The sequence below is a fragment of the Seriola aureovittata genome, chromosome 5 (genome assembly GCF_021018895.1).
Source record: "Seriola aureovittata isolate HTS-2021-v1 ecotype China chromosome 5, ASM2101889v1, whole genome shotgun sequence".
Taxonomy (NCBI): domain Eukaryota; kingdom Metazoa; phylum Chordata; class Actinopteri; order Carangiformes; family Carangidae; genus Seriola; species Seriola aureovittata.
This window is the reverse complement of record NC_079368.1, coordinates 4326149-4341213: the sequence shown is the minus strand read 5'-3', so window position 1 is coordinate 4341213 and position 15065 is coordinate 4326149. Positions and strand designations below refer to the sequence as shown.

The 15065-nt window shown below is 39.8% G+C and overlaps 1 protein-coding gene across 3 annotated transcripts in view; it reads right to left on the bottom strand.

Moving 5' to 3' along the window:
* zmat4a (zinc finger, matrin-type 4a) overlaps positions 1-15065 on the bottom strand; it is a 140523-nt gene that overhangs the window by 17713 nt on the left and 107745 nt on the right. For all 3 annotated transcript variants that reach the window (XM_056377267.1, XM_056377266.1, XM_056377265.1), the window contains one exon: positions 11350-11446. In XM_056377267.1, coding sequence (XP_056233242.1) covers positions 11350-11446 — 97 coding nt within the window. The remainder of the gene's footprint in view (positions 1-11349; positions 11447-15065) is intronic.

The window sequence follows — 15065 nt, the reverse complement described above, 5'->3', positions numbered from 1 at the left end:
TGTAGCCGCCTCTGTATACTGTACAGATAACAAATGCTACCAGCTGAATCTCACTTCCTTTTGAACAGACAGAGTAAATGTGTTGTCTGAATTGCAATGAGGGAAACTGTCACGGCTTATTAGAGAGCGTTCTTTCATGCTTTGAAGACGTGATCGTTTGTATGCGCATGTTTTACTTGTTTGAAATGGGCTGAATGGAAGGGAGGAATCACGCCGGTGGTGATGTTGATTTGTGGCAGGCAGGGTAGAGCCTGGAGGGGCTGATTGCTCCCCGGGCTAGCCTCTCGCATCGACTGCCATTCCTGAGAGAACACTAAAGGAAGACTGTGGATAGACCTGTCAATGACACCCAAAGGAGTTTCCCAGCGCCTGGCTGCTGCAGTGTGGCTGCCAATTATAGTCGAAGGGTGGGAAATCGCTGAATTATACAATGATAACAATAATTATGAAGTTAAGCGCATGAGCATTAAACCACATCACTATAGCACCTTGATATTTCATAGACTGAGAAAAGTATATAATAGGCTGTGATAGCAGGATGTAACAAGTTTGATACTTCAACATATTCATCAGCCAGACAGGAGGCAGCTTCTCATTGTTTGACTGGAAATAAAAATAAAAATGAACAATCACGCTAAGAATTATGGTTTATTTTTAGAGGTGAAGCATTACCTTTAGCTGTTAGCTCTAACTCTTTTCTTGTTTTCCTCATTGTGAGGACAAAGCTATGAATCAATATCCCTTTGTGGGAGAGTTATAAGCCAGTAAGCCATAAAGTGCTGTGCATCTTGAAAGGATAAAATACTTGTACCTAATGTTTGGTATTTATGATTCTATTTATAACAGAAATATACAGCCATTTGTTATCAGCCAGTCTATTGAAAATAAAGATCAATTCATCCAGCCGCGAAGGACGCTTGCCCAGGGAGCGAGCAGAAATGATTGTTTTTATTCCAGCACAATGCTTTTTAAATAGATTGTTAAAAAAAACAACAACATCTGCAGTCTGCTGACTCCTCAGCTGCGTCTAATTGTTCATTCTGACAAGGTATTTTTTATCAAGCATGTTACTGTCAGTAGTATTGGTTAGGGTAAAGCACACTTTATCCAGCTTTAACTGTTAGACTCATTTGGTTTGCTCTGCACTTTTTCTCTTTTGCAGCAGCAGAACCGGGACCTGAACAATCACCAGAGGGTATCAACACACCCCACAGCCAGGGTTATAGCTGGGACTTTAGATATACTGAGGTCATGATTACCTATACATATTTAAATGTGACATAAAAAAAACTGTCACATTTCATTCATCAATTTAACTGTTCAATATTTTCTCTAAATTTAATCTTCCCTACATTATGACCTGGTGCAAGATGTGAGGAATTCAAGTGAAGAGACCGATGATTATTGGCTGGTGACTAAAATCCTTTCATTTACATTTAATATATTTACCTTAGAATTAGTCTAAAAATATTAGAATCAGATTCAAAAACCCTATTTGTAAAATGTGCATAATGGTGAATGGAAAATCCTCTTCATGTTTTTATGAATTTTGAGGTTAAATCAAACTGGGACCTTTCTGGATTTATTATCTCATGATCTTTTAGCATTACAAAAGTTTTTATAGTGATTTTGTAATTTTCTTTTTCGTTTTTGAACTGAACTAGGACTTTCTGATATATATTCTAACCTCTGTTCATGCGATGGGATTTTATGACTGGCTGATGACTTTTGTTTTTTATGTTACATTTTGTTATTTACGTTTACGTTTGCTGTGTTAGAGGTGCAGCTTCCTTCTGAGGCGGCCATATATATGTTGAGGTCTCAATGGATCATAAAGATTCAGCCTTCTTGTACAGCATATATTAGCTTTCTTTTACAACTTACGTAAACAGCCTTGACAAAGGCCCTGTGTCAAAATACAGCGGTGAAATAAAAAACACTATTCTGGTAAGTCAGCTTCCTTTGTCAAGCTGTTCTTTTTTTCATTTTTACAGAAATATGACCAAGGAAATGACCTTGTTGTCCTTTGAATCTGTCCACAGCTTAATATTTCTTTTTGGAGAAATCTACAAGACTGCAAAAGAGACACATATTCAATCCAATCATATATGATCTGTCACATTTTTCTCCCACATAACTCTACAGCTGTACTAATGTAATAACTCCTGCTTTGTGCTGTTTCCCATACAGTGATTTATTTGTTGCAGCCTGCCACAAATAAATCACATATTAAGTCTTTCTTTTTTTTTTTTTTTTTTTTACTATTTCAAATGAAAAATCTCATTTCAGCCTTTCAGCCGAGTCGGTTGTTTGACACAACGTGAAGCAATGGAGCTGTATGTATTGTTTAGTTATTTATTTGTCACAAAGTATTTGGCAATTAAAACATTAGCAGATGAGCACCTTATATACAGTATTATTTAATTATACCATATACAATCATTTGAAGCGGTGTGCCCCCGTCAGCTGCCGACACAAATAGAATCGCATTCTGCGTGAAACATTGTATCTTGTCGTGTCTATGTTTGTTCAATTAGTGTCACCTGTGTTGTAATGTCACATTGTATTTCTGTGAATCAGCTCATTCATCTCTGCATCAGTGACTGTGTGTGTGTCCTTGTTTAACTAAGCTATGCAAAGACATTCCCTTTTAGGAAGCAAAGAGTCTGCTACCCAGCAAAACAGTCAGGAGAAACGAGCCGCAGATAAAGTGCCGGTAAATTGGACACAGAGAATGAGCAAATGCACAAGAACAATTTTGAGGAAATGTAAAGCAGCTGAGCTGAACTGGAGAATCCATATGCTTTTTCCTGCGCTGCCATGGGCCTGTTTCTAAAAAGAGGCATGTGTGACGAGTAAGCGCTTGATGCTGAAGTGGACAGATGAGAGCACAGCTTATGGTTCTGTTTGTGGGGAAAAGCATGTAGCAGCGCATCCAGGCTCTGTCATTACTATATGCCATTCTGTTTCATGTCTCTGGGCTGAGCGTGGAGCAAACTGCCAGGATAAACAGAATAAATCCTGCTGCTCCTGTCAGACACTACAACCAGCTGGATTTAACCTGGCTGAATGCAGCACATATTACAGTGTGTTCCCCTCCTCGGTAGCAGAGGAAGCAGCATGCGTCATGAATACAGCACCCTACACACAACCATCTCATCTCCCCAGTCACAACACCATGCTGAGGTGATAAAATAAACCCAGGTAGGGAGACTGAAACACAAAGCCCTCCTGTTGTTCACCATATTATCGTTTTGTTTGGTAAATTCTTAAGTATCACAACAATCTGAACTTTGTACACACATATTCACAGCCCCCTGCGGTTAATCCTACCGACCATCATGAGGTAGGTCACACTGCAATCACAAGCAGTCGAGTGGGAAAACGTCTCAATTCCCACCAGCAACTAAACTGGAGATGTCAGGAATTTATGATGTCAACAATGTCTCTTACATGGCAGAAACGATTGCCATACTGTCAACATAACTGTTGCCAAAACGGCTTCAAAACCACCATCACTGGCAAATGAAGGTGAGGTAAAACTTTCTTCTCCACTGCTGCCATCTTTAATGTTGTCCAAATACTAGAAGGACTGATTACTCTGAAATATCTCTAAAATATTGCGTCATCCACATCCGGCCATGTAATACTGGACTTATCAGGCTGTGTCCTCTAATGTTAGGGCAAATACATCTGACCTAACCACAAGCAAGTAGTAGTAGCAAGAGGAAAATGTCTGATAAAAATGAAAAATTATTCCCTGAATATTTTTCCAAACGAGTGGTTGAGTGTCAAAATATCCCGGAGCAACTAAAAGTCACAAATGTGGACGGTAAAAAATCCTTCACTTAGATGATTAATCAGGCTTTCTGCTGGCAGAGTGGATGCATTCACCTTAGAGCATATAGTAGTTTCCAGAAATGAGGGATTCATCTTCACTAATGCATATCTGACATTATACAGTCAAGTTTCTAACAGTTTTCATGTGCCTAAAAGTCATTAAAGCAACTCAACAGTGAGAAAAACAACCCATTTACAGTCTCATTACTTTTCCATCACAGTAGTCTCAGAAGAGGGCAGTCAGACTTGGAAGTTTAAGAATACTAAACAGTTATCTTCCAGTATTGATCAGAACCAACATGGTTATACTGCACAGGATTTAAGAAATAAACCCCATCAACCACTTTGTCATATGATCCGCTTCAGATTCACATGCGTCAGTAGTGAAAGCAAATGTGGCTAATCAGCCCAGTGGCATGGCTCAATCTAAAGCCCATTTAAATGCACACGTGTGTCTGTGCTCATGCATGTAAGATAAACACATGCAGTGGCCCTTGATGGATGGCTACCCCGGGAGGAGGTGATGGCACAGTAATTACACTGTCAGCTTGAGTTGACCTATGGAGAGCAGCGGCGTCTGAATACATGCAGGTATGCTCATATCAACAAGCAATTTATCACGTATTCAGTTTTAAATGGTCGCCGTTTAAAAATGCTAAATAAGATAACTGACACTGACTAAATATCTTGAAATCAGCTTACATGAAGCAGGGAGATAATCAATACAATTTCTCAGGGAACCTGTCTCACTTTAGTGTTGCTTTTGAATTTTCATGACCTCAGTAAAAATTTAAAAATATGCACTCTTAAAAAGCAAATCACTGTTTTTCAAGTGAAAACAAAGTGGCTGATTTGCACTAGTTGAGCACTAACCCCCTCATGCTGAGGAAATATTTTCTCTGTCTTTATACCCATGAGAGGTAATTAACTTTAGTAATTTGAGTTTCATTCTGCAGCAGATGTCTCAGAGATGATACAAAAAAATATTGTGTACATTAACAAAATCACAATCAGTTATTTCGGTACCACTAATTACTCTGGAGAGAGGTTCCAACTGATATCTGATAGTGACTGTATTAATGTACAGTGTGAAACTGATATATGACATGGGAGAACCTATGGCTCTATTGGCTAATCTAGTCAGAAGGTCAGGCGCGTTATTAAAAACACATTATTATAAAAGACTCATTAACTCGTTGACTGGTGGAGAAAATCATGACTCTCTCTATCAGCTGGAGCTTTCTTAGAGAGGATTACACATTTGAAAATGGGACAAGGCCACTGGAAAACCAGGGAGTAATTGTCACTCACTGCTTCTCTGATGCTTGTGTTTCTTGGAGGATCATTACAAACCACTGAAACAATCATTCATTCTCTGGGAAACTCTTAAGGACCTCAATTCACTTTGTTGAGTATCTTTTGTTTCGTTCTCTTGTAATAAGGATTTGATTTGAATAGTGACTCAAAAAGAACTCTGGTGTTCTCATGAATGGCTGTTTAACCAGTTGAGAAGTAATAATAATAATAATAATAATAATAATAATACACTTTCAAAAAATAGTTACAAAGTGCTTTACAATAAAAACAGACAGTAAATGAACTAAAATCAATAGAACCAAGCACATGAAATGTCAAAAAACATAAATGGAATCAAGGAAAAGTCGAGGAACCTGAACTGGAAAGGCTCTGTCACCTTTATGTATTAATCTGGACCTTGGAACAAAAAGAATGAACCATTTGAAGATCTCAAGGAGCAGAAGGGGGCATGAGGCAATAAGAGCGCTGATACATCCCTCTCAGGGATTTGTAAGTCATGAATGAAATCTTAAAATCAGTTCTAAAAGCAACAGGCAGCCGGTGTGAGGAAGCCAGGATGAAATGTGATCATGTGGAGTAAATCAGTGATGGAGATGCAGTTTTCATGGATGGAAAATGTAGGGGTAACATTGTCTCCACTTCTCCAACATTGTTGGGAAAGTATATGTGAAAATGGAAAATCTGGCATGGCAGAACACAGACCAATTCTAAGTTGTTTTGAGCAAAAATACCCAGCTCTGCTGTCTGCAGGAAGGAAGCATGAATGTACTATGAGAACTGGACTGTGTTCCAAGACACCCACTCTTCTTATAAATGTTGCTCAGCTATCCCAAAACACGATGAATATACTGTCTGTTTTAACTGCAGTGTATTGAGAAAATGCTTTTTTGGGCTGGCTTTGTTTTTGTAGTAATATGGTTGGTCACTGGGAAAAAAGAGATAGCAACACTGTCACTTCATGTCTAGCTCTCTTCTTACATCCACAAACGAAGCAGGTATCAACATAGTAGCAGTTTACCAAGCCGTTCAAAGAGAGCCAGGTAGATAGGCTAATCAAAGAAAAAGTCTTGTATGGAAGGAAACGTTAATTCAGTACTCTTAGTAGTACTCTTAAAGCAAAAACCAGAACACAGTGTTAGGTTGAACACTGTGGTAGTAAAAACTATCTGAATATGAGGCTACTGTAATGACAACACTGAGAACTTAAAATCAGCGCATCAAACAACAGTGGGTATAATGTCATTGTAACTTTGTGTCCATATCTATAATATATACTGTTGGTTTCTTCTAAAGTCGACGTTTTTTTTTAGCTGTAAACTCTGCTGCCTAAAAACTTGTACAGTGTTCAGTCCGCTCTGTCCTGCTGCTATTACAGACATGTCTAATCAAAGTCCTTTGACTCATCCATGGACCTTCCTTTCACGTTGAGCTGTGATGTTTAGCCTGCAATGATCTGGGACTTATGGGAAATGGTGTTCATTAAAGGCAGCAAAAAAATTGAAATACAGAATAACCAACAATAAAAAAATCTTTGTTTGTTTTAGGCATTTGCATTATGCCGATTGTCAATGAGATTTTAAATGGGCTTTTCCTAGAAGACAACCTCTGTTTGGGTCTCTGTTAGTCTGCTTCATGTCTGGTGAATATTCACTTTTCTTACCTAAGTGAAACCCATGGCACTTACCCTTCCACACTGAATTTGTCATTAATATGACTGAAGACAAATCCTGGTGAAGTATTTTGAGGTCAAATCCTGGCAAAGGTCATCACTTAAAATAACAGCATAGATCCCCAGATTGATTGGTAAGTGGTTGCCATCCACTGTTTACTTTGTCTGGTCAATGAGTGGGAAAGAGAGGCCAACAGAGAGAGCTCCCCTCAGCAGTTCCCCTCATCTGGAGGTGAAATGGCTTTTCCCTTAGTTAACACTAGCCAGTGACACCAGCACTCAGCACTGAGTCCTCGCTCAGCTAGGGACCACACGAAGCCACTTGGCTATTTTTGTCTTGGTTACACAGGTTTTCTGTGACGCTCCAACAGAGTCAAAAAGAGAGAAGCTTCTTAGGTTTTTTTCTTCTTCAGAGAAATATGCCATGTAACCAAATCAATTTAGTAAATCTTAAGACAAAGTCTGTTGGGCTAGAGGTCCTACTGTGGATGCCAGCAACCAATCAGAGGGTTTAAGCATCAGGGTTGTTTTACTCATGTAGCTGGCTCGTTAGAGGAGTATCGATCACACTTCTCATTAGTACGCCTGTCTTGAACGAGTAATTTGTTCCTTTCCTAAGTCAAAATTGAATCTCCTCATCTCTTTCTTGCTCTAATTTGTCTTAGCAAAGAAGGGCCATACAGCTGTGTAGCTTGTGGACTTTGTTTCCTGTTTTGTGGTACATCCATATGACACTCTTCATATCACACACATGCACACACGCACACACATGCACACGCACACACACACGCACGCACACGCACACACACCAACCTTAGCTGACCTGGTAAGCCAGGCACACCACTAATGGAAAAAGACATCAATACCTGCAGATATCAATCTAGTAGGACTAAACTGCTGTTGTTCAGACCAGTTCTGGGACTTCGATTTAAATTCAATCAAAAGCTTTTGCTGTTGGTCTACATGGCATTAACGACTGTATACCTCTGTTAAAAGGGTTAGACTACAAAATTCTTTATATGTAAAACGGACAAAGAAACCACAGTCAGATTTAATGCACTGTGCTTTTAGATCATGTTCTGCATTCTTCCTGAAATGCTGAAATTTCATTAAACCTGTATTAATTTGCATTTTTTTGGCCACTTACACAAGCAGAGCATAAAGACCAACCCCTCAGCCCTAATCTCAGTATGTGATTCAGCTGCTGGACCGGACTAAATCACACCTTTTCATGACAGCAGCAGTAGCAAATCTTTCTTAAATTCAGAGTCCTTCCTGTCCCATGATCTTGTGCTGCCTGTCTTGTGCTGAAAGTCTCTCTCCTGCATCTTGCTGCTCTCCGCCTGGACTTCTCCACCTTTCTGCTGTCCTTCCTGGCTGAAGAAGTTTTAGGATTATTCCTTTGAACTGACTCTAAACATATCAAATGCGCAGTGTAGAGGAAAAATATCTTCTAGGGTAATCTTCAAATTGTCTACTTCCAGAGACAATACCATGCTGCAAGATGATTATATGATGCAAACAGGCAATATCAGATCCTTTATGGGACAGGACACTGTTCTGAGATGTAAGTTGCTTCCAGTTCAATATTGTTCTAACTGATGTCTATTTTTAGCTTTAAGCACTGCTTGCCGAGCTTGTCCTGACGGCACGCCGCTAGCAAAAACACCACTGATTCGTGTTAGCAGTTCCTTAATTATATATCAAACAGATGAAAGGAAAATTAGTATTAGAAAAGATATCTAAAATGTGTGTCAAACTACAGTCAGATGATAGTTCTCTCAGATTCATTATTACGCCCCCTTTCTGATTAGTGCAGCTGTAATTTCTAAAGTTTCAAACTTTGAACAAGTCTGCCACCTTCATTAGCTTTTGAAGACACTGTTCATCATGTGAGTTTTTTCCTAATAAAAATTTCATCAATTGCTGTTTGAAATTTGAACTTTCTCAATCTGTATTTTTGTTTTACAACACATTATCTCACAGCAACAGCAAGGTTTCCGGTTTCCAGCCATTCCCATCAGGCTTACATGGACTGTTAATGCCTTTGTGTAATTCTTTTTTTTCTTCAGTCCTGTAGTGATAAAGGACACCAGACACAAAAAACATTATCCTCAGCCCCTCTCTGGAGTTTTGTCAAGCAGATAAGCCTTTATTCTTTTCATGTAAACTGGCATTAAGCAAATGACCTAAATAGACCCGAGGCACCACTGTGGGCTATATGGAAGAAATCAGGCTCTTTGGGGTGAAGGTGGGGGCTGGCGTGTGGTCTGATTGCGTGTGTTTGTGTATGTGTGTGTATGTGAAACAGTATGAGGAGATTTGCATGGAAACCCAGTATCTCCAACAAGTCGGTGCAGGCATCCGTGACTGCAGCACGTGGCTGTTAAACGGCTTGTCATGTCTCCTGATGCCAGCATCCCTGTGGATGTGTGCAGCCAGAAACTGGCCAACAGGGGGAATTAATTCCAGGACATGCACCATGTAAGCACCATCAATTCTGCCCAGGGCCCACGTAAAACCCTACACTGTCTGCAGTCCTTTCTTTTCCCACTGAAACTGCTGTAGGTCAAGTAATAAGAGGAAAGGGGAATCCAAGAAAATAAACGAATAAATATTCACACTGAAGTTTTTGGTTTCAGTCAAGAGGGAAAACAAAGTCAAAGCAAAACACTTGATACGTGCCAAGTTTGAAGGACATCACACCCCCCTCACATGTCATTGCGCTTCAGTTTTCATTTGCCCCCTCCTCTCTACTGATCACAACAAACATCAAACTAACTCAGATTTAGAATCATTCAGCCTTGATTTCCTATATAAAAATAAGGAAAGTATTCAGCATCAATGTTTGTGCCTTTTGGCTCCATACCACACTGTACAGATACGCTGTCATCCATTTGGTAGACAGACAGGATGGCTTTGCTAAATTGTTTAATAGTAATCCACCACAGAAAATGCAGCGGCAGGTCTGTAACTGCACATGTGAATCCATTACAAGATACAGTCATGCTGGAAATGTCAATGTTCTTTTTTCAGTGAGTTTCATCATTCATACATTTCAGCCAATAATTTATTCATTTCAGTTTTTCTCATTTTATTTTTTCTCCCCACTTAATTTGAGGCACTTTCAATCAAAACACTTGGTGTTAAAAGGGCAGATTGCCATTTTGGGAAATTTACTTATTCATTGTTTTGCCCAGAGTTAGATGAGAAGATTGATTCCACTCTACTATTTATCAGCTAATATAACCATAGAGCCAGAAGACTGAAAACCTGAAGACTGAAACCAGGGAAACTGCTCTGACCAAGTGTAAAAACTAAAAGTTGTGGTTTAACAAGGACTAGCTAATGACCAAGAAAGGTTAGAACAAATTATAATAACTTTTACAAAACTGCAACTTGTCATTTTTACATTTCTTCTTGTGTTCAAATTAAACAACATAAAATATAATGGCTTGAATTCTTAATAAGATAAATAAATAAAAATCTACAGCTGCCGTTTCCTCCTGCTTTCAGTCATTAGGCTTAACTAAGCTATCAATCTCCTGGCACTAGCATAATGTTCAGTGTACAGACATAAATCTTCACATCTCACTCTTGGAAAGAAAGACAGTATGCGCTTTTCCCAAAATGTTGAATTATCCCTTTGTGGTGTTACAGCCGAGCCAGGATGGTGGGAGGCTTGCACTATGCAGCAAGCCTGTTGTAGCTGATAGTATCCTGGTTAATTTTCAGCATCACACCAACTGTAACTGTGTTTCCGGTTGTTTCTTGTTGTATTTTGAAATGAATATAAGAAAACAAACTTGTTATCTTATTATGTGTTTTGTAATTTTTAAAACAGGTAAAGGCTGCGAAGAAGGTGCCAAGGTCCACTGTAAACACCAGAGTTCACTTCAGCTGCATTTGTTTTAACGGTTTAAATTTGTTTTAACTTGTAGATTTGTTTAATGGTGCATTCAATTCCAAAAGTATTTATTTATTGGTATATGGTATTTATTTAAGATACCTGTCTGGGTGGCTGGGTGCAGGTTTTTCAAATAAACTTTTTTATCGCTTTTTTCTAGACAGACATCTGCAGGAGAGTGAGTTCCAGCAGGTTTGCCTGTTTACATTGTCAGAGTTTGTTGATTCTCAGCTTTAGATTGACTCCTGTAGGCACCACAGCCACCACTTATCTCCACTGTGAAAGCTGGAAAGGGCCCAATTAGAGAATTTTCCTTAAAATTGTTGGCTGAACCTAAAGGATGCCCTCAGCAAAATGAGCCCATCTGAAATTTCTGCCTCAGCAACACAGCTCGCTACAATTGTCTCATCATTTATGCATGCATTGTGAAATACACTGCATCAGAAGTGCAAAGGTGTCCTTAAGAAGCAGGAGATAATTGAGGATGCGGATCAAAGCTAAGAAAACTACATATAATGCGCCAAAGATAAGGTGTAACATTTAGCACTGCAGCATTAATTGGTAAAAGTGGAAATCAGCTCTTTTGCTGCAGTGAACAGTTGTGTGATCCACTTACTTGTTTTGGTGCTTTGAGCCCTGCAGATGTGCATGGTACTGTGCCACCGAGTTCAGTGTGACGCTGCAGACTTCACAGGTATAGCTCCGTTTCAGACCTGGAATCAAACACAGACACATATTTTAAATGACTCAGTCTAGGAGATAAACACACCTCAAACACACAGTCTGCTTTTCATCTTCAGTAATACTACAGTCAGGGATGTGAATTAAAATAATTTCATTTTCAAATGATTATATAATGATATGACTTTCACTCTCCTGCACAAAGGCAGTGTAGAATCCATCAAAGCTAGACGCCCCTGTGCAAAAACATTCATGCATACACTTGAGTTCTGTACTGTAGGTGAGTATTATTGTCTGCTTTCAAGATTGCCTCAGCTGATAGAGGCTGCTGGTGATGGAGTGGCAAAAATCAATTAGAACTGTGGAAATAAATTTCACAGCTGAATCTGAAAGCTGGTACTTGAGACACCTGTGCTTTAGCTTTTTAAAGATAAAGGAGCAATGAAATTCCACTTGGTTCTATTTTGTAAGATGCTCATCCAGCGTCACGCAACTGTGACGGCCAATTAAAGTGCACATTCCCGGCACATTACTTTATAAGGTGAATGCTTATAAAGATGAGGCAGGATTAAATGATATCATGATAAGACTTGTAAAATACTATGTCATAGTATTACAAACTGCTGTGCCTTTTGCCAGATGGTAACTCTTGAACTTCATGGATGTATTACACAACACTAGTGTGGCCCTTCTGGATTATATTTCGTTGACACTGTGGTACCTGAAGAAACACGCCCGTACCAACAAAGCCCCATGTGTTCTTAAAACACAAAGCTGGTTTTGGTCTCCAGTTACTGTTTCAAAATCCATCAGACCTCAGCTGTGCCCAGGTTGAATTTTTCAAAGTATCCTTTATACATTTTAAAGTGGTGTGCTGTCACTCAGCTAAGTTAGCTGCTGGAGGACCAGTAAATCTGAGCCATGTGCTGCTGTGGATGGGGCCATCCGCAAAAACGGGTTTTAGCCAATTAAAAAAAATGGCCACAGAAAGAAAAAACTTGAATCAGTTGAAGTGTACACTTGAATTTGGATATTTTCAGCACTTGATCTTATCATCAAACAGCCCTTTCCTTAAGAACGTAATTTTCTTAACCGCTGAACTACATATTCCTACGCACAGGCACACCTACGCAAACCTCTTTCTGGCACAAACAGCTGATCTGAGACATTATACAGTGTGCGCTGTAGATGTGCTTGTGCGCAGTAATACAGTACACTTCAAGTGATATTGGGTTTTTTCATTGGGCATTTTTTTTTTAAAGTTGCTAAAACATGTTTTTGTCCACACCACTTCATCACTCAGCGTCTGTGCCGGTGATCCTTACTGCTTCTCTAGACTGGCAGCGTGCTGATTGGAATCTACTGCAGGTAATACACCGACTATGGATAAGTACCTCACACAACCCCATTTCAAATAACCCAAATTATCACTTTAAGTACAAAAGATGCAATAAGTGACTGCAGACGATTAGGTGTTAGCACTAAACACAATGTTTAGCTGAAACTGATGGGAATATAATTAGTTCGCTGGTATTTGGTCATAATTCAAAGTTAAGTACTTCTGACCTGATGATGATTGCAGTTCATACAATTCACCCCAAGGGAAACATGAATGTCTGTATTGTTCACTGCAGTCCATCCAACGGCTGTCGAGACGTTTCACTAAAAGCCGAATATGATGACCACCATGAACGTCCATCTTGAGATTCATATACTGCATCAGCCTGACTTAATGCCATACAAGTTAGAGAAAAATGACAAAGTCACATCCGAGAGCGTGGAATCAACTCGGGCCGTGCACAGGACCTGAGACCTTGAGGTGTCTGATTTATCTGCCATCAAAAAATTGTAATAGCTTGCTTACATTTTTTTTAAATTGTGCATCAACGTCGTCCTCGGTGTCTGTGATAATGGCTACACGGAGTAAGCGTCCTGTTGCTGCAAATTATGAGCACCCCGTGTAATCGCTGTCATGTTGTACTAATCTTATTGTGGTATGAAAAATGGCCATCTTGATTGCCCCGCTCTCACAATTGAGTTAACTCCTCCATAAATATGCCTCAGAGCAAAAGGCCAAGAGAAAATAAATGTCACCCTGCACTCATTGAATCACATTTCCATATCCTCTTCAATCAAATCCCCCCCGTGAATGATCATTTATTCTAAATCGTCGCACCATGGAATGAGCTGCTGAAACTTAGAAAGCATATTATTTTCCTCTTTCAGGGCAGGGAGCTTCAAAATTTTGGCTTTTACTAACGATTTACTTCTTAGATGTTGATGTCAGCTGTTTCCTTCTAACGTTTCGATGGAGCCCAATATTCCCCACAGGGATGGTGGCAAATCTCCCCTTTCACTTTCCCCCGATAAGCTGAACAATAACCACTCTGTCAGTCGGCCGCCACCAGACTGAGATTTCAATTTTGCACGGTCGTCCCCAGACGCAGCCATGAGCTGACATTAAAGTCCTACAGCAGGCAGTGAGGGTCTGCTCTGCAGTGGCCCTTTGACAGCTTGCTTCTCAAACAATTTTTGAAAGGGTGAAAGATTATACAGCGACCCCGGTATCCATCACTGCCAGCCACCTGCGGCTCTTCCCTCCTGGCGCTGCCCTGCATGAGCGATGAAGCACCAGGAGCCTTCGGGCCTCTGTAGTGCTTCCCCCTCCATCACATTTACTTCTTACTTTCTGAGGCATCGCCAGTGAGTCATTGGAGACTCGTTTGTTTTGGTTAACTCGTCCCTTAGCCGAGAGCGGAGAGGAAGCTCAGGAGAGGGTGCAGAAGAAGAAAAATATGCACTGCAGTGTCATTTATTTAGGTTAAGTTGGAATTTTGTTCCAGCAACACCACGGTACAGGGTTGTGGCACTGATGCATGTGAAGAAAAATGCTGTCTGATGCGTTATATCTTCATTTGATCTCACAGCCACAGAGGTAACTTTGGAAAGAAGGTAGCCAATGGGTAAACTACCGAAACACAAAAGTAAAAAAAAAAAAATGCCACAGGCTGTTTCAGTCAGTGTAATGAAACCTGCTCATCTTAGCTCCTCATTAAAGTGACTTCTCCGAGTTCAAACCTGGGGCAGAGTCGGGAGAGTCTTCAGTTTAGGAGAAAATGTTACACATTATTAATAATACAATATTATATTTATTCAAATTACGATATTATCATGTTGGGCACTAGGAGGTAACAACACCATACAATAATAAACATAATCAAATCAGAGACATACAAAAGTTGAGTCAATATGAGGGGAATAGCTCTATCGTTAGCAGCAAATGCTTCTTCTGACAGGACAAACAAAACATTGGCCAGTGTCTCATGGTCAAGCAGCAACCTCCGAGGCTGAAAACGTGGAAGTACCAAAAACTGCACTTCCTCAAATGACCACTTGAGAGTGGCTCAAAAAGTGAGTCAATCCCCATAGACTCCCATGTTAAAATGTCCAACTTTACAGCAGAAATAAACATGTTTACAGCCGGGTACAAAAAACAGTTTTGGTCTCTATAGATAACTTCCTCCTTCATGACAACTGTTTATATAACTTACCTGTTTAAATTTTATTAAGGCTTAAAGTTATGAATAATTGAGGGCGTGGTCTAGCCAAACCGACATGCACCAAAGTCGCAGCTCCACACACTCTTTGCCT